The following is a 22,455-nucleotide window of genomic DNA, read 5'->3' as shown; positions in this document are numbered from 1 at the left end:
ACCAGAGCTTTCACCTCTTTCTTCTCTATAAGCATCTTCATTGTTGTCCCAGATAAGATCTACAACTGCCGTGTCATCTGCATACTTCACAATGATTCACAGCAGATTTGGCACAGCAGTCATGGGTCACCAAGGTGAATAGTAAAAGATTCAAGACATAGTCCCGAGGGGAACCTGTACTCAAGAAATGGAGTTGGAAACTTTTCTTGTGATATTCCCTTAACAATGGCAACAGGGACTGCCGCAACTCCCATTATAAATTGGCATGATCATATGATGGGCTTTACAACTATAGAGTTGCCAGTTCAAATTACCCTCATTAAGCAAGGACTGCTTGCATAGTTTTAGACACATTTGATTAGATTCTCCTTGTGTATTGTGTTTTGGAGATGAGCCCTTAGCAGGAAGCAGTTAGAACAGTGCAGGAAAACCTTTGGGTTAACAGACTAACCCCGTGGTGGGGAACCTATGGCACGCGTGCCAGAGATGGCATGCAGAGCCCTCTCTTTGGGCACGCACACCATCGTCCCAGTCCTAGGCCTTCAGCTGGGTTTTATAAAACCTTTTCGCTTTAGGCCTCTGCCGTCATGTGCAAAAAAAAAAAAAAGGTTCAATCAATTTTAACTTCTTGCAAGAAAAAAAAAGATCTCGCAAAGTTGGAATTGATTGATTGAACCCAGTCTGCCGTTATCACCGAAACCATGCCCACCCAATGGGCCACGCCCATCTGGCACCCGACAATACATAAGTGGGTTTTGGGTTGCAGTTTGGGCACTTGGTATCTATAAGGTTTGCCATCACCGGACTAGCCTAATATAAGGCTGGACAAGGAAAATAAGGCCAGCCAGTGAATGACTTTTGCAGTGATGATAAAGAAACCTATGGAAAGCAATTATAATACAGAAATGTGCTAATATTTCTGCTAAATCTCTTCTAATTAAAATAAAATATTTTCAATTCTATACAAAAAATGTGAGTTGCTTGGTGCTAGAAAAGATCTGTTGCCATCTCCTGATCAATACATTCTTAAATATCCAAAAGAACGCAGTGCTAGAGGGCAGCCATTCTTCTTGTAGGAGATGTTCCTGTATTAGTTATCAGAAATCAATATGAAAACTCCTCATGGTTTTGGCATATGGGTTTATCTCTATATAGATCCTGTTCTCTGTCCCTCATCCCTCATTTTGACCCCACTTACCAGGATTGCAATCTGTGAGAAGTGAGCAAATTGAAAGAAGAACTTTAGAAATAGTTAATGCTGGACTCCAGTTATCTTTTAATATATCCAAACAGATCACTCCTTGACTGTTAATGTTGCAGTGATAGATTCTTGTTCGAAAGGTAACCTATGTGAGAAAAGTTTTTTTTCAATGTAAGGAAATTGTTTGTGTTCATTCTCATCTTTTCATTCAGATCCAAGCATTTCCTACAACAGATATAAAGTGCTAAATTTGTCTAAACCCATTTATAGATAATTTCCAATTTTTGGATAAATTACTAATCTAGCATCAGACAATTTTCTATTATTTCTCATTCTGTCACAGATTTCCATGAATAACTTTTCTCCTTTAATTCCAAAAGACTAAATCCCACTTATTAATTTCATCAATTGAAGGCTTTTCTAGGGTTTACAATAATGTTTTAAAATCCTCAGATGTTAATCTGAGCTAAATTAGTCAATATCATTAAAATTCAATTTGCTGCATCTGATTTTTGTATCTCATACAATGATGCAAAAGTTCACTTTCTAGTGGTCAGAATGCTTCATGTATTCTACCAGGTTACCTTTGTAAGTTCCCATGGCTCAACTTCTGAATGAGGAAGCCAAACCTTTGCCCCAGCTTTGTACTTTTTGAGATTAGCTAGATTAAGGGACAAAATGCTTGTCTTAAATCTCTCAGTGACTTAAAACATCCATTTCAGTCCTTACAATAATAAAAAAAATGGATCTTGCATTGCCTACTTTTGCAATGTGGTCCCTGATGTGTTGAACAATATCTAATGTTGCCCTTGAGCTGCCAGAAGATATGTATATATGCAACAGATAAGGAGAAAATTCTCAAAAATTCATCTTATATTTGATTACATTCCTTAGTTGGTCTTTTTGAGACTGATTTAACTTGTACAAACTTTGGCTATTTCTTATTTTCCCAATTCATGAATCTGAATGTTACACCAAATAATGCAATTATATTTTAGGCTTTAATTTCCATAATTTCTAAATTTTATTCTAAAAAAATTATTTATACTTTCTTTTCAACTAGCCATTATATCAAAAAAACTGAGCATTTTAATTTATGGTGAACCACTGCCATTCTGTGTCCATTGTTTGCATTACATGAGAATTACACAGACTTAAAAGGTGATGAAATTTATTGCAGCATTAATGTATTGCTAATTTTCTTCACAACTTTAGGCAGGATACTTAGGCAACATCTGCTTTCTAAAGATAGGTACTTTATCAAGGCAGAAATTAGTAATCTTTTCTACAAGTACTGATTAAGAGAACATTTCTTGTTACATTTCTGATGACAGTGCTTAGATTTGCCATAATTTAATGCATTCTTCCTCAAGGGACCAATTGTCAAACACTTTAGCCCAAATCTTCTACAGGAGGCATAGATATCAGTTCTTATGAAAAATATTGCACTGACTTTAATGTATTCAGCACATACTTGTGGTAATAAGGGATGGGATTGGGAAAGAAGAGCAAAGAAGGTAGGAAAAGGTATGCAGGATGAAAGAATATGGTTTTTCTCATCATTAAACTGTATGTGTGCCTGGTTTTGATTAGTGGAGGACAACTATAGAAATTCAACACACTCTTTACCAGGCCTTTTTTTTGTCATAGAACGCCCAGAACGGAGTTCCGGCACCTTTTTTGGATGGAACCTTGTAGGGTAGGCAAGGCGGGTTGTATGACATGTGTGAGTTCCGGCACTTTTTTTTTTTTTTTTTTTTTTTACAAAAAAAGCACTGCTCTTTACATTTACAACACCACTGTAAAAAAAGATCCTAAGGATTTAGAATGCAATTAAAACACCCCACTACCAGTTTTCCTTGCAAAGAAAGGGCAGGTCAATTATTTGTATGTTTGTTTACATATATATAATTGTATTTGTTTACACTTTTGATTTATGACTCTGGGCAGGATACAACATGAAAAATCCAGTTAAAAATTCACAAAGAATTCCCCCCCCCTCCCAATTCTGTGGTAAGAACAATAGAATCAGACAATCTACTTGACTGGCTCCAAATGGAATCCCCAAGCCCACTGATGAAACTATGTCTTCTTAGGCCTTGCAGAAAAGAAACAAGGCGGGGTCAATCATATCTCTGGAGGAATGAAGTTTCAAAATGAGGGAAGGCCCTTTTCCAAGGTCCCACCAGATGTACTTTCTTGATAGTTGGGACCCACAACATGCCCTGCTTTCTTGCTCCGGTGCACTGGATAGATACAATTGGGAAAAGGCAGTCCATCAAATATCCTGGACCCAAGGTTTAAAACTAATAACCAGCATCTTGAACTGCACCCAGAAGCAAACTGGCAACCAGCGCAGCTCCTGAAAAATGTGACATATGTGCAAATTTGGACTTGCAAAAAAAACATGCAGGCTGCTGCATTTTGAGTCAATTGTAGCTTCCAGGTGCTCTTCAAAGGCAGTGCAATACAATAATCCAAATGGGAGATGACCAGGCATGGAGGACTGTGAGAAAGGCCCATTTGTCCAGGAATGGCACTCAACACACAGTGGTGCAAAGGCCCTTCTGGTCATGACTGCTAACTGCTTCTTGAGCAAGAGTTGTGTGAGTCCAAGAGGAACTCTAGATTACGCATCAGATCTGTCTGATGGTAATTCTCCAAGAACCAAGAGGCTCCAAATCCAAAAGCATTCTGTCTTATTAGGGTTCAGATTTAACCTGTTGCTTCCCATCCAGACCTCAACAGCCTCAATGCACAGAGAAAGGGAGATTGTAGCATCACCATGGGCAGAGATGTACAATTCAATATTATCAGCATATTGATGATATTGTATCCCATTGTGACAGATGCTCTTATCCAGCAGTTTCATGTAGATGTTAAACAGGAGTAGAGAAAGTACCAACTCTTGAAGGACTCACAATGCAGGAGTCAAGTGTTTTAACTCTCATTCCTGATCAACACTGACTGAAAATAGTCTTGAAGAAAGGAGGCAAAGCAGAAGAACACCATGACCTTCCACTACCAGTCTAAACTGTTCCAGAAAGATACCATCCATGGCAGATGATATTAAAAGCGGCTGAGAAATCAAGTGGAGCAAGAATGGATACACTATCCAGGTTTCCATGTGGTTGAAGAACACACTACTGATGAACTTTGAATTATACATTTGAGATGATATGATACAAGATTCTCTACTGAAATTGTATTTTGGTCATTTAAATCTAATTTGGAAGAAGACGTATATATAAACAAGACCATTTTTACTTTATATAACTTGTAGCTAAAACTGGCAATAAACTGTCAGTGTCTAACACTAAATACCAGCCACTGTTGAACATGCAAAATAAATGCATTTTTTTTACTGGTGATTGTTGTAAACATGATTATTGTTATATTTGGAAAGGACCATAGGCAAACATCCATAAGAATTAGAAGCAGAACATAAATGGCAGAATTTGATTTGACAGAGTAAAAAAGGTGATACATAGCATTCTAATACCATTCTCAAATTAATTCGCATAATTTTAGTCTAGCAGTAGACAAACAGGATAGTATGATATTGATTCAAATAATATTTTAAACAAAAACACAAAAGGAGAAAAAATACTGATGCATTAAAAAAAGATCAAGACATTTTCTGTGATAACATTCTGCTCCTTTATCAGAATACAATGTACTATGTCTAAGCTACTTAGTGATGAGTACAAAAATATTTATGAATGACAGGAGGTATACATTAGTCAAGAACATTTATGACTTATTACACAACTCGTCAAACTTGCCCATCCTCCTGTTTAAGCACTGTGTTAGCACAACTTGTCATTCCCTACAGAGTTGAGGGTAGGGGTGTGGTGTCTGTAGTTATGTGAGTCTACTACAATGTTTCTTTGAATTTCCAAGTGTTCCACATAGTTGATAGATTGTTATTCTCTTTATGGTATTTGATAGTTTAGCTTGAAAGAAAGATATATCCTCAATACCAAAAACTAATTTAGAAGAAATGCACCCAATACTTTCCTCAGTTAATAATTGTATTGCTCTTCTCTTTTTTAATTGTTAAAAATAGGTAAAGTCTAAAAACATTTTCTTCAGGAACTAAGAGAATTATGAGACAAAAGTTTCTGAAAGAGTAACTTATATGGATCTCTTCTAAGCAAGAATTTACAGCAATGTGGAATATTATTGTGATTTCTAAACTCTATATCAGAAATCTTTAGTGTAATTTGATGGCACAGTGTACATATTTAAAATAGTTAATCCGATATTTTCTTAACATATCTCCACACTTTCATCTTTATGGAAGTGACAGCTACCGTGTTTCCCCAAAAATAACACCCAGGCTTATATATTTTTTTTCCTCCAAAAGAGGCAGTAGGTCTTACTTTCAGAGGATGTTTTATTTTTTCCCCGATACCTGCCTCACCTTGCGGTGGTGGCACCAACACCCCATCCAGCAGTAGCCCATGTGGCCACTGGCCCACTTCAGTGGCTGTTCGCAGCCGTTCGTGGCAGGAGGCCGCATGGCCCACCATGCTGTGCCACCGCCATGAGGTGAGGCAGGGGGTGGAGCTGCCCCAAGTGCCCCATGGGTGCACAAACACTTTTCGCCCAGAGGGAGACTGGCCACCCCCACCCCCGGGCTTATTTGTGGGTAGGGCTTATATTAGGCCCACCCCAAAAAAATCAAGCTAGGGCTTATTTTCAGGATGGGTCTTGTTTTTGGAGAAACATGGTAAGCTGTTCATTAGCATCGTATTCCAAGTGAATAGCCTCCTTGGAATATTATGGAAAGATTAAAATATACTGAAAACAATAACTTTAAGAAGAAAGTTAGAATGTTTTAAGTCTGATTTAGTAAAAATAATTATTCATTTTGAATAAATGACTGCATCCAGACTAATTCCTAGGAAGGAAGTCTGGGAAAAGGAAATGGGGAGATAATAATTTGCTATATTCTCTTCCCCTTGGATTGCTTTCCAAAGTTCTGTGATAAATGGCAATGGCCAGTGTAGTAGAAAACAGAATTGGAGAAAATCAATGCCTAGTCCCCTTTTTCTAATGCAGGAAACAGTGCACATCCTGAGGCTCCAGGCTTTATGTACTGCAAAGATACTTAAGATCACATCACTAACATCAGATGGAGAAGCAAGACAATTCCAAAAGGCATCTAAAGAACCTTTCAATAATCAATAAAACAAAAATAGACTATAGAACACAACAAATTGTGAACACCATTTAAAACGGGTATTCAGTCATCTGCCTATTGAAGAACTTAGATGATGACGAAGAATAGAAAAGAATAATAGAATAAAATAATGGCACAACTAAATAGTTTGGGGTTAGAAATGGAGGGTACCATGGTTGTATACTATCACGATATTTAACTTATATGCAGAACACTTTATGAACAATATTTGACTACAGGAAATTGGAATTTAAAATAGCTAGAGAAGCATCAATAACCAATTTGACAACCAGGAATGAGGAAGACTTGAAGAGTTTTGTTAAAGTGAAAAAAAGAATACAAATGTCAATCTAATGCTTAATATTAAGACAAAACAAAGCCCAACTACTAATACTAGGTTAAATATTATTTATTTATTAACAATAATGCTTCAATCTACGTAACTTCAGACAGCATTCATAGACAAGCCAATATAAAATGAATATTTCTATGTTTTTTTCTATGTATTTAGTTAGAAACAATCACAAAACCATGAATACCAAATACTTTAGTGACCAAAGTATTGAAATAAAATCCCTTTGACAATCTTTCTGAAAAATAAAGAGTTTAGGGTCCAATGATAACAGACATTATCATCCTGGATTTAAAAATGGTAATATTGTGGGAGTGATAACTTTAACATAATTTTAACCATATTGTAGGAGTGATAACTTTAACCATAAAATAAGGAAATGTATCTTTAGCTAGGCATTCTTTTGTTATCAATGATTAATTAATTAGTCTTCATACTAATCAAGCATGTCTTATGAATAAGAAATTGAGAAAGTCTCTTTTAGAAATCTGTGAGGTGATTCTAAAAAGGGAAAACAATTCAGTAATCTGATTCTATTTTCTTAAAAAGTTCAGGTAAAAGGACTCTGAAGAAAATCTATTTTCTATGGAGAAGGTATTGCCAAGAATTTGCTACGTGGACCCCACCCCATAACATTATAGACAAAGTATCAGAATTTCAGAATCATCATACTAAAAACAGAAGTGTTTTAAAAATGTTTTTAGTGATAGCGAAATACTATCAAGTACAATAGCAATATCACCAATAAAAAAAACAAATACAATAAAAAAAACCTACATATGTTGTACTAATTAAACGTAACGGAAAGGAAGAAAAAATAACTAATTAAAAAGATCCACATAATATCCATTTGTACTAGTATGAGATTAATTGAATCCTTAAGCTTCTTTTTTTAAATAATATTTTATTGGTTTTCCAGTTTTACATTTAAGTATTTGGAAGGCAACGTGGTGATTGGGTTAATCAATAGTTCAATCCTTAAGCTTCTCATTAAAACTCAATTATATAGAAATATTCTGCTTTATCTTCAATTTTTAGAATATGGTTTTTGAAAAATATATAACATACTAATATCTTGAATCCATTCCTTATCAGAACAATAATTTTCTTTACATTTACCTAAGAACTAAAGATCTTAATAAAATTACAAATTCCATATTTTAGAACTATAATTTAATGTTACATTTATGTCCTTATTATATTATCAAAATTGTGGTAACATTTGCCATGACTTTGAACCAAAACAGAATTGTGGATGGACAAGAACAAATCAAATGAATTAAAGAGCCCTCTGATATTCTGTGGTACCAGCACAGGTAAATCTGATGTTCCACTTTTTACAACATTCTTTCAGAGATCCAACAGATATCAAATAAGATTTTCTAATGTATTAAATTCTTCCTTAAATCATAAGGAATAAATTTTACATTTTCAAAAAAACTGGACTTTCTGGCAAAATTGAATATTCCACTTCTTCATTCTATGTAACTAATGCTAACTTTCATAATATTTTTTATCTGAATGGTTTCACTTTACCTGCTTTATCTCTTAAGGATACTAAGATTTCAGATGCTGTACCATTGAGTCCCCTAAAACATCTGGGCCCTACAATTTTAGCTAAATTCCTAGTTTTTGTTTTCTAAAGTTATTTCACTACGTAAATGTATTTTCAATCACAATTAAGAAGGTACAAAATTTACAAATACAATGATTTTATAATCCATAAAGCAACTGTAAATCCATTGGGATTCTGACAAATGAAGGACATGATTTAAATTATCACAATAATTCTATGCATGAATTTGAAAGTAATTGAATAAAAGAATATAAAGATACTCAAGAATAACAAGGTATTGCTTCTATTTTGTAACAAAAAATATCAAACAGTTCTTGTCTGCTTTAAATGGATCCTCACATCACAAAACTTTTGAAATAAGACTGGATAAATTAGTATACAAGATTACATTGAATAAATATTAGGCCACAATGGGCAAAATAAAAGTGGTATTTCTATAAGATAGGAATAGAAGAAAAACCAGGTATTTGGTACAAATACAATGGTCTTTCTAGCCCAGGAAAAGAATAACTTTTGTATTACCTGATATCCTTAGTATCTCAAATAATGTTGTGTTCTCCAAGAATTCTTTTTGGTTGAACCTTACTTTGTCTGATGTAATAGGTTTCAGTCCACTCAATACAATTATCAAACTCTATAAAAACATCTACAATGGAAATTCCAGAACTGGCTGGAACAAGACAACATACTAGCAGAGAAGCAAGTTGGTTTTAGGGAAGGCCACTCTATGCTGGTCTATGACTAATAGATTTGATTGACTGAGTGATGTAATAAGTAAATGGTAATAATAATAATCAATGACAGATGCTCCATTTCGATACATTATAATCTTTTCAATTTCATGGGTATCGGGACATGGGCATTCTCCCATACAAAAGAGTCTGCTGCTTATTTAGATAAGATGCTAGCATCTCATTGTGAAGCTCCTTTTTAGGAGCTTAATTATTTCATTAATAAGATTCAGAAAGTAAAACTAATAAATTAGATAATGTTTATAAAAAATAGGCAATTGCTATCCTTTTTACTCTGTCTAGATTATTGGGTAGGATATTATTGCTGATTCTTAGGTAATCTATTATGCTTTTATGTCATTTAATTTTCCGTTTTTTTTATAAACTCCCTTGTAGATCCTAAGACAGGGGTAGGCAACCTTGGCTCTTTTATGACTCGTGAACTTCAACTCCCAGAATTCCTGAGCCAGTCATGCTGAGGGAAAAAGGAGAGTTTCCAAGCTGAGCCATGCTGGCTCAGGAATTCTGGGAGTTGAAGTCCACGAGTCATAAAAGAGCCAAGGTTGCCTATCCCTGTCCTAAGAGATGAAAAGCCAGTGTATAAATGTTTTTAAAAAATTAAACCCATGGATGGTTGCAATCTGAAAGCCAACAAAACTCACGATTTTGACACTATTTACAAAAATAATTTATGTAAAAACCACAAAGTTGTGGTTTATTGAAAAAAACCTTACAGTAAATTGTTTTATAAATCTATGATTTAAACTACAGCAATACTGAACTATCACAAGTACAATCAACAGAAACATTTATATCGATCACAACTGGCTACCCAATCTATTATATCCATTCAGAATTCCAGTTCAAAATACACATGGATTTCCTGGATATGACAGCTATTAAGCAAAGGGACAGTCTACCTCCTGGATGCTGGGTACTCTATTGAAGGTTTTCAAGCAAAGGTTGAACAGCCCTTTGTCTGGCATGTTATAAGGATTCCTACTCTGGGCGGAAGATTGCAGCAGAAGACTTCCACGATCTCTTTCAACTTATGATTCTATGATGATCTTAATAGCTGTCCTTAACTACTCCAGACAGAGATTTCTGCAAATGCAATTCATTGCACAATTATTATAGTATATGCTTCAGTCATTCCTGTAGTGCTTACCCATTAGGTAAATTCCATTCCATTTGCAGAATGGAAAAATATTAACTAATAAGGGAAATTAAATTATACTGAATAATATATATAATGTTGATGCATACAGTTATGCATTAGAAGCTAAATAGACCTTGTGGTGCATTTCTTACCTTTGGAGGCTTGAAGGGATATTCTGGTGTAAATGTGATGTCCAGGAAGAAAACGCCACCCTCGTACACTGAACCTGGAGGTCCTAAAATTGTTGATCTCCATTCATAGATATTATCACCTTTTGGGCCAGCACTGCAAATTAAACATGAACAAAAAATTGAGTGTGTTTAGTTTTAATAAGACTTAAATATTTATGAAAAGTAACTCAATTCCTATAAACATATTCATTATAAAATTAATACTGTAAGAGAGTGATCAACAACTAGCAATGCATATTGATTATGTCTCATAGAAAGCTGCTATCTGTAGTGATGCTGAAGGTAAAAAAAATGATATAAAAGCAAGGCAGACAGAGAACAATTTAGGGAGAAGATTGAAGTGGAAATTTAACAAAAAAGTGCAGGTTAAGGAGGAATATTGGATTCATCTATTTTTGCTTCCTTCCTTGCTTATACAACTTCTTCTTCTTCTTCCATATCCGTTATCGGACGTTGGCGATCATGTTGGCGATCCTGTTTTTATCGGCAGCCACACGAAAAAGTGCTGCTGAGTTTTGTCCAAACCAGTCCCTTAGATTTTGAAGCCATGATGTTCTTCTTCTGCCTGGACCTCGTTTGCCTTCAATCTTTCCTTGGAGGATTAAATGGAGTATGCTATATTTTTCTGGGTGTTGCATCACATCTCCGAAATATTCTAACTTTCATTTTTTAATTGTTTTGATGATTTCCCTTGGCTTTCCCAGGCGGCTTATCATCTCCTCATTTTTGATCTTGTCAATCCATCTTATACGTAACAGCCACCTGTAAATTCACATTTCAAGTGCTTATACAGCTTGTGCAATATTAAATATTTCTTGTTTTTTTATATTACATCCCTGTATGTTTCCATCACAATTTCAGAATGTTTAGCTTTGATCTATAAACCATTTATTTATAACTATCTTTTCCACTATCTAACAGAAACTTGTTCTAATCTCAAAGAGCAAATGAATGGTTACTGTGAATTTACTACAGTTTGGATCTGCCTGGCACCTGTCTGCCTACATAAGAAAAATGGGGTGAGGGAAGTTAAAATGAAAAAAAAAAATCTCTGGATGGAGTTTAAATATTTATGAAATTTATAGGACTGTCAGTGGAACTCTGGAAGTGAACAAAACACAACAAAATAAAAACATCAATTCCATTAAAATAATAATAAAAAAGAGAAAATTTGGGGACCATGTTCAGCATTAATCCCTTGCTCCTATATAAACGTGGGTTTGCTAATGCATTTTCTGTTCTATTATGTTCTAAACTTTATCAGTGAAAGTCATTAGTAATAGATCATGATATTTTCATATGAGTCATGAAACGAAATAATTACATTTGTGTGTGAAACTACAAGAAAAAAGATCTAAGTTAGACTCAAGAGGAAAAATACATCAATATTCATTTGGGGGAGAAAGGGAAGAAACCTCTTCAAAATTGGAACATAGCATGATATTCCCAAGAGGACAATTTGCCTCAGCAGCTTTGCTTGAACTATGTACACATTGCACTAGAAACAGAAGCCTTGCTTATTAGCGTATTGAAATAAGTTGCAAAATTACTACTTTAGATATCTAAGGTACCTAATTAGCAGTTAATTTTTTTCTCATAATTAGGTTATAGATGATGCAGTATACATTTTTTCCCAAATGGGCACAAAAGTTAGGCCACCCCTAGAATTGCAACAAAAAGCCAAATGCCAAATAATAGTAAAAAATTATTTATAGTTACATTTCATGATGTAACAAGCTAACATATAAAACTCCATTCAGATACCAATTAGATCAAAAACTTACTTAGCAAAAATAATAATAATAATAATAATGAAAGTGGGAGTGGTAAACGGAGATGATAACCATAGCAAATGTTATGAATGTTATGAATAAAGTTGAGACAACCAGAAAATTCTTTTCCTGCAAAAGTATATTACCAAAATTTCAACAAAATTAACCTAGGAATATGAGCACTTTAAGAAGTTTTTTACTCCTCAGAATACCAATTATTTCAATCAGAACACTGGTTAGATACATACTTTTTAAATGCTTTACTCGATGTTTTGAAAATGTTATTATTATAATGTTACTTGATTTACATGATCTGTTCAGACAAACAACACCACAGTTAACCTGCAAATTTACAGAGAAATAGCTCTATTGAATATTCTCAGCTCTGAGTTATCTAAACAGGATTGTTGTTGTTAATTGCGAAGTCGTGCCCGACCCATCGCGATCCCATGGACAATGTTCCTCCAGGTCTTCCTGTCCTCTACCATCTTCTGGAGTCCATTTAAGCTCATGCCTACTGTTTCAGTGACTCCATCCAGCTACCTCATTCTCTGTCGTCCCCTTCTTCTATTGCCCTCAATCTTTCCCAACATTAGGCCCTTCTCCAGTGAGTCCTTCCTTCTCATTAGGTGGCCAAAGTATTTGAGTTTCAACTTCAGGATCTGGCCTTCTAAAGAGCAGTCGGGGTTGATCTCCTCTAGGACTGATCGGTTTGAATGCCTTGCAGTCCAAGGGACTCGCAGGAGTCTTCTCCAGCACCATAGTTCAAAGGCCTCAATTCTTTGTCACTCAGCCTTTCTTATGGTTCAACTTTTACATCCATTCATTGCAACTGGGAAAACCATAGCCTTGACTATACATACTTTTGTTGGCAGGGTGATGTCTCTGCTTTTTAGTATGCTGTCTAGATTTGCCATAGCTTTCCTCCCCAGGAGCAAGTGTCTTTTAATTTCTTGGCTGCAGTCCCCATCTGAGGTGATCTTAGAGCCCAGGAAAATAAAATCTGTCACTATCTCCATTTCTTCCCCATCTATTTGCCAGGAATTGAGAGGGCCGGATGCTATGATTTTGGTTTTCTTAATTTTGAGTTTCAAGCCAACTTTTGCACTCTCCTTCTTCACCCGCATCAAGAGGCTCTTTAGTCCTCTTCACTTTCTGCCATTAGAGTGGTATCATCTGCATATCTTATAGATTGTTGATATTTCTCCCGGCAATCTTAATTCCAACTTTTGATTCATCTAGCCCTGCCTTTCTCATGATGTGCTCTGCATATAAGTAAAATAGGCAGGGTGACAGTGTACAGCCTTGCCGGACTCCTTTCCCAATTTTGAACCAATCAGTGGTTCCGTGTCCAGTTCTCACTATTGCTTCTTGACCCACATATAGGTTTCTCAAGAGACAAATAAGATGGTCTGATACTCCCATCTCTTTAAGAATTTGCCACAATTTATTGTGATCCACACAATCAAAGGCTTTAGCATAGTCAATGAAGTAGATGTTTTTCTGGAACTCCCTAGCTTTCTCCATGATCCAGCGTATGTTGGCAATTTGATCTCTAGTTCCTCTGCCTCTTCGAAATCCTGCCTGTACTTCTGGTAGTTCTCGGTCCACATACTGCTGGAGTCTAGCTTGTAGGATTTTACTAGCATGTGAAATGAGTGCAATGGTGTGATAGTTTGAACATTCTTTGACATTGCCTTTCTTTGGAATTGGAATGTAAACTGACCTTTTCCAATCCTGTGGCCACTGTTGAGTTTTCCAAATTTGCTGACAAATTGAGTGTAGCACTTTTACTGAATCGTCTTTTAAGATTTTGAATAGCTCAGCTGGAATGCTGTCACCTCCACTAGCTTTGTTGTTGCTCAGATTTCCTAAGGCCCATTTCACTTCACATTCTAGGACAGTGTTTCTCAACCTTGGCAACTTTACGATGTGTGGACTTCAACTCCCAGAATTCTCCAGCTAGCATTGCTAGCTGGAGAATTTTGGGAGTTGAAATCCACACATCGTAAAGTTGCCAAGGTTGAGAAACACTGTTCTAGGATGTCTGGCTCGAGGTCAGTGACCACCCCATCGTGGTTATCTGGGATGTTAAGCTTGTTCTTGTATAGTTCTTCTATGTAGTTTTGCCACCTATTCTTAATCTCTTCTGCCTCTGTTAGGTCCCTGCCATTTTGGTCCTTTATCATGCCCATCTTTGCATGAAACATTCCCTTCATATCTTCAATTTTCTTGAAGAGATCTCTGGTCCTCCCTATTCTGTTGTTTTCTTCTATTTCTTTGCACTGTTCATTTAAGAAGGTATTCTTATCTCTTCTAGCTATTCTCTGGAATTCTGCATTCAATTTGGTATATCTTTCTCTTTCTCCTTTGCCTTTTGCTTCCCTTCTTTTCTCAGCTATTTGCAAAGCTTCCTCAGACAGCCATTTTGCTTTCTTGCATTTCTTTTTCTTTGGGATGGTTTTAGTTGCTACCTCTTGTACAATGTTGCGAACCTCCGTCCATAGTTCTTCAGGCACTCTGTCTATCAGATCTAATTCCTTAAATCTATTTGTCACCTCTACTGTATATTCCTCAGGGATATGATTTAGTTCATACCTGAGTGGCCTAGTGCAGGGCTTTTCAACCAGTGGTGCGGGTACCACCTGTGGTACATTGGCACCTGGCAGGTGGTATGCGACCATCTTAGAAAAGTGGTAGCAGGGGAGGGGAATGAGCTGAACCGGTGGCAGCACCGCACAAGCCTGAGCGAGAGATGGCTGGAGCTTCAGGGCTGTCAGGGCTCAGCAGAAGCTCCAGGATCAGTGCCGCTTTCCAGCTGATCGACGCTTCTTTGGGGCTGTCAGGGCTCAGTGGAAGCGCCAGGATCAGTACCAGGCTCCAGCTGGAGCTCGGCACTGATTCTGGTGCTTCTGTTGAGCCCTGAAGAAGCACCAATCAGCTGGAAAGCAGCATTGATCCTGGCGCTTCTGCTGAGCTCAGAAGACGCATCGATCAGCTGGAATGTTGCAGCATCTCCAGGGTCTTATGATTTACATTCAGATGCTTGGCAACTGATTCATATTTATGATGGTCACAGTGTCCCAGGGTCATGTGAAGTGACCAAAACCTGCTGCAACCACCCAGCAGATGGGAGGAATAAAAACCAAACACCCCCACCCCACCCCTGCTGTCAATCCTCAACAGAAATGCTCACAACAATGAAAACCTCGGACAGAAGGAAGAGCGCCGCTGGGCGGGCAGACAGGTGTCTTGCTCTGCTGTGGCTTGGGGGGCACTTTTTTCAGTGCCATTGTAACTTTGAACAGTCACTAAGCGAACTGTTGTAAGTCGAAGACTACCTGTACTTTATCACTTTTTTCCTTTTTTTTTTTTTTGGTCATCAAGTTTTTGACACTTTGCTAGGCGACTGGTGGTACTCAGATGTTACCATATCCTAAAAGTGGTACAATGGGTGAAAAGGTTGAAAAGCCCTGGCCTAGTGCTTTTCCCTACTTTCTTCAATTTAAGCCTAAATTTTGCAATGAGAAGCTCATGATCTGAGCCACAGTCAGCTCCTGGTCTTGTTTTTACTGACTGTATAGAGCTTCTCCATCTTTGGCTGCAGAGCACATAGTCAATCTGATTTCTGTGTTGACTGTCTGGTGATGTCCATGTGTAGAGCCGTCTCTTGGGTTGTTGGAAAAGAGTGTTTGTTATGACCATTGTATTCTCTTGACAAAATTCTATCAGCCTGTGCCGTGCTTCATTTTGTACTCCAAGACCAAACTTGCCTGTTATTCCGATTATCTTTTGGTTTCCTACTTTAGTATTCCAATCCCCCATGATGATAAGGACATCATTTTTTGATGTCAATTCTATAAAGTGCTGTAGGGCTTCATAGAACCGGTCAATTTCATCCTCTTCAGCACCAGTGGTTGGGGCATAGATTTGGAGTACTGTGATATTGAATGGTTTGCCTTGGATTCGAACTGAAATCATTCTGTCATTTTGGGGATTGTATCCCAGTATTGCTTTTCCTATTCTTTTATTGACTGTGAAGGCTACTCCATTTCTTCTGAGGGATTCTTGCCTGCAGTAGTATACCTGATGGTCATCTGAGTTAAATTCACCCACTTTTGTCCATTTTAGTTCGCTGATTCCTAAGATGTCGATATTCAGTCTTGTCATCTCTTGTTTGACTACGTCTAGCTTGCCTTGATTCATGGATCTTACATTCCAGGTTCCTATGGAGAAAAGATCTTTACAGCATCAGACTTTCCTTTCGCCACCAGATATATCCACAGCTGAGCCCAGTCGCTTCATTCTTTCTGGCACTACTAGTACTAGCCCTCTGCTCTTCCCCAGTAGCATATTGGACATCTTCCGACCTGAGGGACTCATTTTCCAGCATCATATCTTTTTGCCTTTTGTTACTGTCCATAGGGTTTTCATGGCAAAGATACTGGAGTAGTTTGCCATTTCCTTCTCCAATGGATCACATTTTGTCAGAAATCTCTGCTATGACCTGTCCATCTTGGATGGCCCTGCACGGCATTGCTCATAGCTTCATTGAGTTACCCAAGCCCCTTCGCCACGACAAGGCAGTAATCCATGAAGGAGTAAACAGGATTACTATACTGCTAAAATACAATTATTATCTCAAGTTGCATTAGAAAGCTCTCCTAAGATAGAATTCTGAAAAAGCAATTTAGAATTAGAGTGTGCCAACTAGAATTGTCAACTGGAATTCATAGTAAAAAAAAAGGAAATTAATTATTCTTAACCATATGCATGATTTTTTCTGCATGAATTTTTCCAAAAATTATATTGCTAAGTGTTACTGAAACATGCTGTATCCAAATTAGAATTATCAGTGTGTGCTAGTTCGATTGCTCCAATCTAAGCAATTCATTTGGTCATTAAGAGGTAATATACAAGTTTACAACACAATAAAAGTAAACAATAAACCAGAAGCAACCAAGAAACTGATGAAACTGAGCATATGATGATACATAGGGCATTCATATGTTTATGTATCTCTTAATTGCTTCTTTAATGGATGCCTCAGATCATTCCTTATCTATAAGGAAGAATTGACTATTGATATGAAACACATTAAAATACTTTGTTAAAACACCAATCTCTTTGATAAAGGTCAGTTTAACTTTCCTGTCAACTATACAAAATAGCACTGCAAAAAATTAAAAAGCATGTATGGAGAAAAATAATGGAAAAGGAAATGTGTTTTTTGTTAAAATCATTAAGTTTCAATTAAAAATAAAAATAAAAAACTCAAATATTATTTGAAATATAGCATTAATCAACAAATAACAAAGACCCAATTAGTAAAGGTTTATAATATACACATATTCTGTCTGCAATTTTCATGCAATTATCAACTATGTAGTAACTACTCAAAACCTTTCCTCTCTTCCAAGAGGGCTGAGCATAGAGGAGAAGGAAGATGAAGTTTCTCAACTTCCCAACTTTAGTATGGAGTTAGAGCACGGGTGTCAAACTCACCACGTCACGTGTCATGACATATCGGGACTCTTTTTGCATTGCCGGCAATGGGATGGGCGCGGCTTTGGTATGATGAAACCGGCCCGTAGGCCAGCAGTTTGACACCCCTGAGTTAGAGTATGTATTATTGCTTCTTAGCTCCACCACTCCCAACCGACATTTATGCAACTTATGAACATTTTTAAGAAGGTATATATCAATGATTTAGAAGGTCTATATCAATAATCTAGATAAATGACAAGCCTGTGAAAAGACAAATGTAGAATCTTTAGTCTTAATAATTAAATTAAATATACTTCCACATTATTAAGCTGTTACATAAATACATATGTTAGAGAAAACTCTAAAGGTGTTAATTGTAGTAAAGAGAGAGGGAGGGAGGGAGGGAGGGAGAGAAGGAGAGTTGAATAGCTTATACTTCTTGAAAGTTATTATATGATCTGTATAGAGCTTGTAACTTTTAGGGAGATTTTCTGATTTCTCTAATACATTAATTTCCTTAATGTATAGAATTGTTTAAGTCAGTATTTGTATGTGCAGGTAATAAAGCATGAATATTATAGTCTTTATTTTGAATACTCAATTATCACTTCTCCTTTCATGTTCCCTCAGAAAATAATCTGACATAAAAGAGGCTTGATCTTTTTTCTTTTTAAAAAAATGGCATTTTTATGATATTATTGCATTATCTAATACTAACCTAATTTGATCATATTATTTTTCATTATATTTTTGAACACTTATGACAGTGGTGGTGAACCTATGGCACATGTGCCAGAGGCGGCACTCGGAGCCCTCTCTGTGGGCACACATGCCGTTGTCCCAGCCTTGCCTGCCCCCATGACCCCTTCCTCACCAGCAGCCCCCCGGGAGGAGAGTCGCCCCTGAGCGTGGCCCACACAGAGCAGTGCAGCCAAGGATATGGCAGCCAGGCAGCGTAGACAAGACTCTGTCCTCAAGCCCCATCCCGCATAGTTGATGCTGCGGGGCACCGGCAGAGGGTGTGGCCGCCATGGCACTGCTGGGCTACCTGGGCAATCTGTGGCGGGCCCTGGAGGCGGTGAGTGGCCCTGCGGGCAGGCAGGATGGGGAAGGGGGGGCAGGGCGGGGCAGGGCAGGGGGTGGAGCAGGGAGGAACCAGTTTTTGGGCACTCGGTCTCTAAAAGGTTTGCCATCACTGACTTATGAGATACTCAAGCCACAGAATGGTGAAAGTCCCTACCATTGTCTTTTATTAATGATAACATTTGTTTGATTAGAAAACATGAACATTGTGGGGATTTTTTAAGCTTAATGTTTATATTTTTCTCTCTGCTGCTCAACTAGGAATATTTAAAAGGCAAGTATAGTCCCTGAAATTAAAGTAAAAAACAAAAAGAAACTGCTTACTGGAAAGTTCAGTCCAAAGCCTGAGTCTATGTGTCAATGATACTGCGTGTCTTATGCCCTTTTTGGAAGATTTCAACAATGCAAGTTAACAATTCTTTGACAGGCTAGAACTAGGAAAAGTGTTATTATTTCTTCTTACTCTTGAATTGAGTAAATATATTTGAGCTTTTATTATATTCAAGCTTCATTAATTTAAAGGAAAGAAACTGGCAAATCAATGTAGGGTCATGAAGGACTCAAGATCATTTATATTACAATCTTTTTCTATATTGCTAGAAAAAAATGATAAGCAATATTTTCTTTATTACTACTTTTTGGTTAAGTAAATTGTAGCAACAGCTGCAGCTTCATCCCCTATAAAAACAAACACACATGTAGAATAGCCCTCAAACCTTGAGAAAATACAAAAAATAGGCTGAAACCTCTAAGACTGCTGTACTTTAGTAGCAGATAAGAAATAAACCAATCAATCCAGTGTAAAATGGAACATGGAGTGGAACACCATTTTGTCCATTTTCATTTCATACTGTTCTGTGTTGTTCTTTATTGTCAAGATTAAGTTAAATTGATGAATTGGCCACAGGGAAAATGCCTTAAAGCAACATAGAGGAGGTGACGACGACTGAGGTTTTAAAATGTAGCTGATGTGGATTCTGTCATATGGTAAACTCATAAAAAGTAGATTCTCTGGTCATTCGTTCTGGCTGATTTTATTGCATCAGAAACAAAATTTGCACTTATATAGCAATTGCTTATTGAACTTTTTTTTTACATACAATTAATAGTGCATTCCTCAGAATCCTGTCAGGAGACAAAAATCTCTTACACTCCCACATAATGTACTCACAAAAATAACACAAAATATTGTTACTCTGAGATTTTATAGAAGTAATGAGTTCAGGTAGTGGCATTTAAAATCTCTGAAAAGAGAAGCAGAAGACATGAAATATTGTTACAATTTAGAAAAGGATCCAGCTGTTCTAGAGCAATTAATAAGCAAATGCATATCATATTGTCCATTATCCATCATGATCACTGGAAAAAATAATTTGTTAGGCAAACTTGCGAAAGGTAACGTTTTTGTTCAAATATGGTTTCTCTCAGCTAGCCCATGTTTTACGTAGGTCCTAAGTTCCCTTCCAACAATCAGTTGCTGTAGTACTTAATCCATTCTAAATCACAAATTTCTCAGCAACTTTTAACTAAAAATGTTAAAATAAATAATCCAAGTATAAGTCTATCTAGTTTGGTAAGGTCAGCTGGATGCAATGTTTTTACTGACACTGGATTTCACAGTAAAATACTAATGCTCAGTAATTTATTATTATCATTTTAATCAATTAGCATTTCTGTAAAACTGATGCATGATTCCACAATGTAACATACAACCCTGCCAATAGTTAAAAATAAACAGCCTTTGGGGAAAAATGCAATCTCTTCATTTGCTTAATAAGATAAGCATATCAGAGACATTTTAATTTCTAGCAGCAGAAAGATCCCTTTCAAAAGTATACTGCTACATCTTCTGGTCACAAGAGGTTCGTATAATTGCATCTTAATCAGTCTGTATTGACAACTAATAGAGATTACACTAACACAAATAAAATTGAAAAAGCTATTTTCTTTTCTAATTTATCCTATTGATTTCAGTGTTAGCTAAATTAAGCAAACTTAGTTTAAATATAACACACTAGTTCCAATCCAAAGTACAAGTAAGTATAATTAGGTCTATATTTAAGCACTCTTCCTCTTTCATATTTAAAATATGAAAATGTGTCTAATGTCTTGACACAATATATTTATGATATATATCACTAATAAATATCACTATTAAATTAATCCAATTAACTAATGTTAGCACAAGGTAAACACATGGAGAGGCATAGAATTTTAAGGCTACTCAGAAAATGTGCCACAATAAGCTATATACAATGCTACTCAATAAAATGCATGTACACATGTTTATTTTGCATTCCATTGATTTGATATTCTTTAGTCTGAATTCAATATTTGAGTATTAAAAAGAGAATAGTGATTAGTAGGCAATGCTCCACTAAGTTCAGTTAAGAGCTTTCAAATAATTACCGTATATTCCGGCGTATAAGACAACTGGGCGTATAAGACGACCCCCAACTTTTCCAGTTAAAATATAGAGTTTGGGCTATACTCACCGTATAAGACTACCCCTGTTCCAACACACATCAAATAAAAATTAAATAACATCAGATTTGATTTCAATATGGTAATTTTAATTCAACTGCTTATGACATGCAGGTACTTAGCAGGAAAACTGTCACTTATAAACATAAGGCTGTTTGTCATCAAACATGTAAACATAAAACAGTGCAAGTGGATTAAACTTTTCCTAATTCATTCTAAAGCTGAAAGGAAGGATAAGACAATAAACCCATGGGAGCTGCCATGCTGTTTGTTTTCTAAGCCAGGGCTTTTCAGCCTTTTCACCGATTGTACCACTTTTAGAATATGGCAACATTCGAGTACCACCAGTCACCCAGCAAGGTGTCAAAAGCTTGATGACAAAAAAAAATAAATGGAAAAAAGTGATAAAGTACAGGTAGTCCTCAACTTACAACATTTTGCTTGGTGACTGTTCAAAGTTACAACGGCACTGGAAAAAGTGACTTATGACCATTTTTCACACTTATGACCACTGCAGCATCCCAGGGTCATGTAATTTACATTTGGATGCTTGGCAACTGATTCTTATTTATGATGATCACATTGTTCCAGGGTCATGTGATCACCTTTTGCAACCTTGTGACAAGCAAAGTTAGTGGGGAAACCAGATTCACTGAACAGCCATGTTACTAATTTAATCTCTCTCCTTTCTTTCTCTTTCTCCCTCTCTTTCTTTCTCTCTCCCTTTCTCTTTCCCTCTCTCTTTCTTTCTCCTTCCCTCTCTTTCTCTCTCCCTTTCTCTCCCTGTCTCCCTTTCTTTTTCTCTCTCCGTCTCCCTTTCTCCCTCCTTCTTTCTCTCTCTCTCTCTCTCTCTCTCCCTCTTTCTCTCTCCCTGTCTCCCTCTTCTCTTTCTCTCTCTCCCTCTCTCTATTTCTCTTTCCCTCTTTCTCTCCCTCTATTTCTCTCTCCCTCTCAAAGATCCTTAAAATCCTTAAAGGTTATGCTTGGGCGGAAGACTTTTTCTTTTACAGATGGGGCGGGTGGGCCTGACATTCGCACGCAGGCAGGACTCCACCCGCCGAGCCACCGCTTCCCCATCGCCCTCCACGCCAGCCGTCTCCGTCTCCAGACCTCCCAGCTGACGGGCGCAGGTCCGGGGGTCGCCAGCTGACCGGCGCAGGAGGTAGGCGCCACCGCGGCCTTCCAGCCGCTTGCTTCTTTGGCCCTAACCCTTGCAACTGCTCCAACCGAA

The 22,455-nt window shown here is 36.9% G+C and overlaps 1 protein-coding gene across 2 annotated transcripts in view; it reads right to left on the bottom strand.

Moving 5' to 3' along the window:
* UBE2E1 (ubiquitin conjugating enzyme E2 E1) overlaps positions 1–22,455 on the bottom strand; it is a 53,628-nt gene that overhangs the window by 2,156 nt on the left and 29,017 nt on the right. For both annotated transcript variants that reach the window (XM_015811698.2, XM_029283287.1), the window contains exons 4-5: positions 10,360–10,492; positions 1,199–1,346 (exon numbers count right to left, since the gene is read on the bottom strand). In XM_015811698.2, the coding sequence (XP_015667184.1) occupies positions 1,199–1,346; positions 10,360–10,492 (281 nt within the window). The remainder of the gene's footprint in view (positions 1–1,198; positions 1,347–10,359; positions 10,493–22,455) is intronic.

This window comes from Protobothrops mucrosquamatus, unplaced genomic scaffold, assembly GCF_001527695.2.
Source record: "Protobothrops mucrosquamatus isolate PMUCROS unplaced genomic scaffold, P.Mucros_1.0 scaffold47, whole genome shotgun sequence".
Taxonomy (NCBI): Eukaryota; Metazoa; Chordata; class Lepidosauria; order Squamata; family Viperidae; genus Protobothrops; species Protobothrops mucrosquamatus.
Note: the sequence above shows the minus strand (reverse complement) of the source record. Positions and strands in the feature narration are given on the sequence as shown.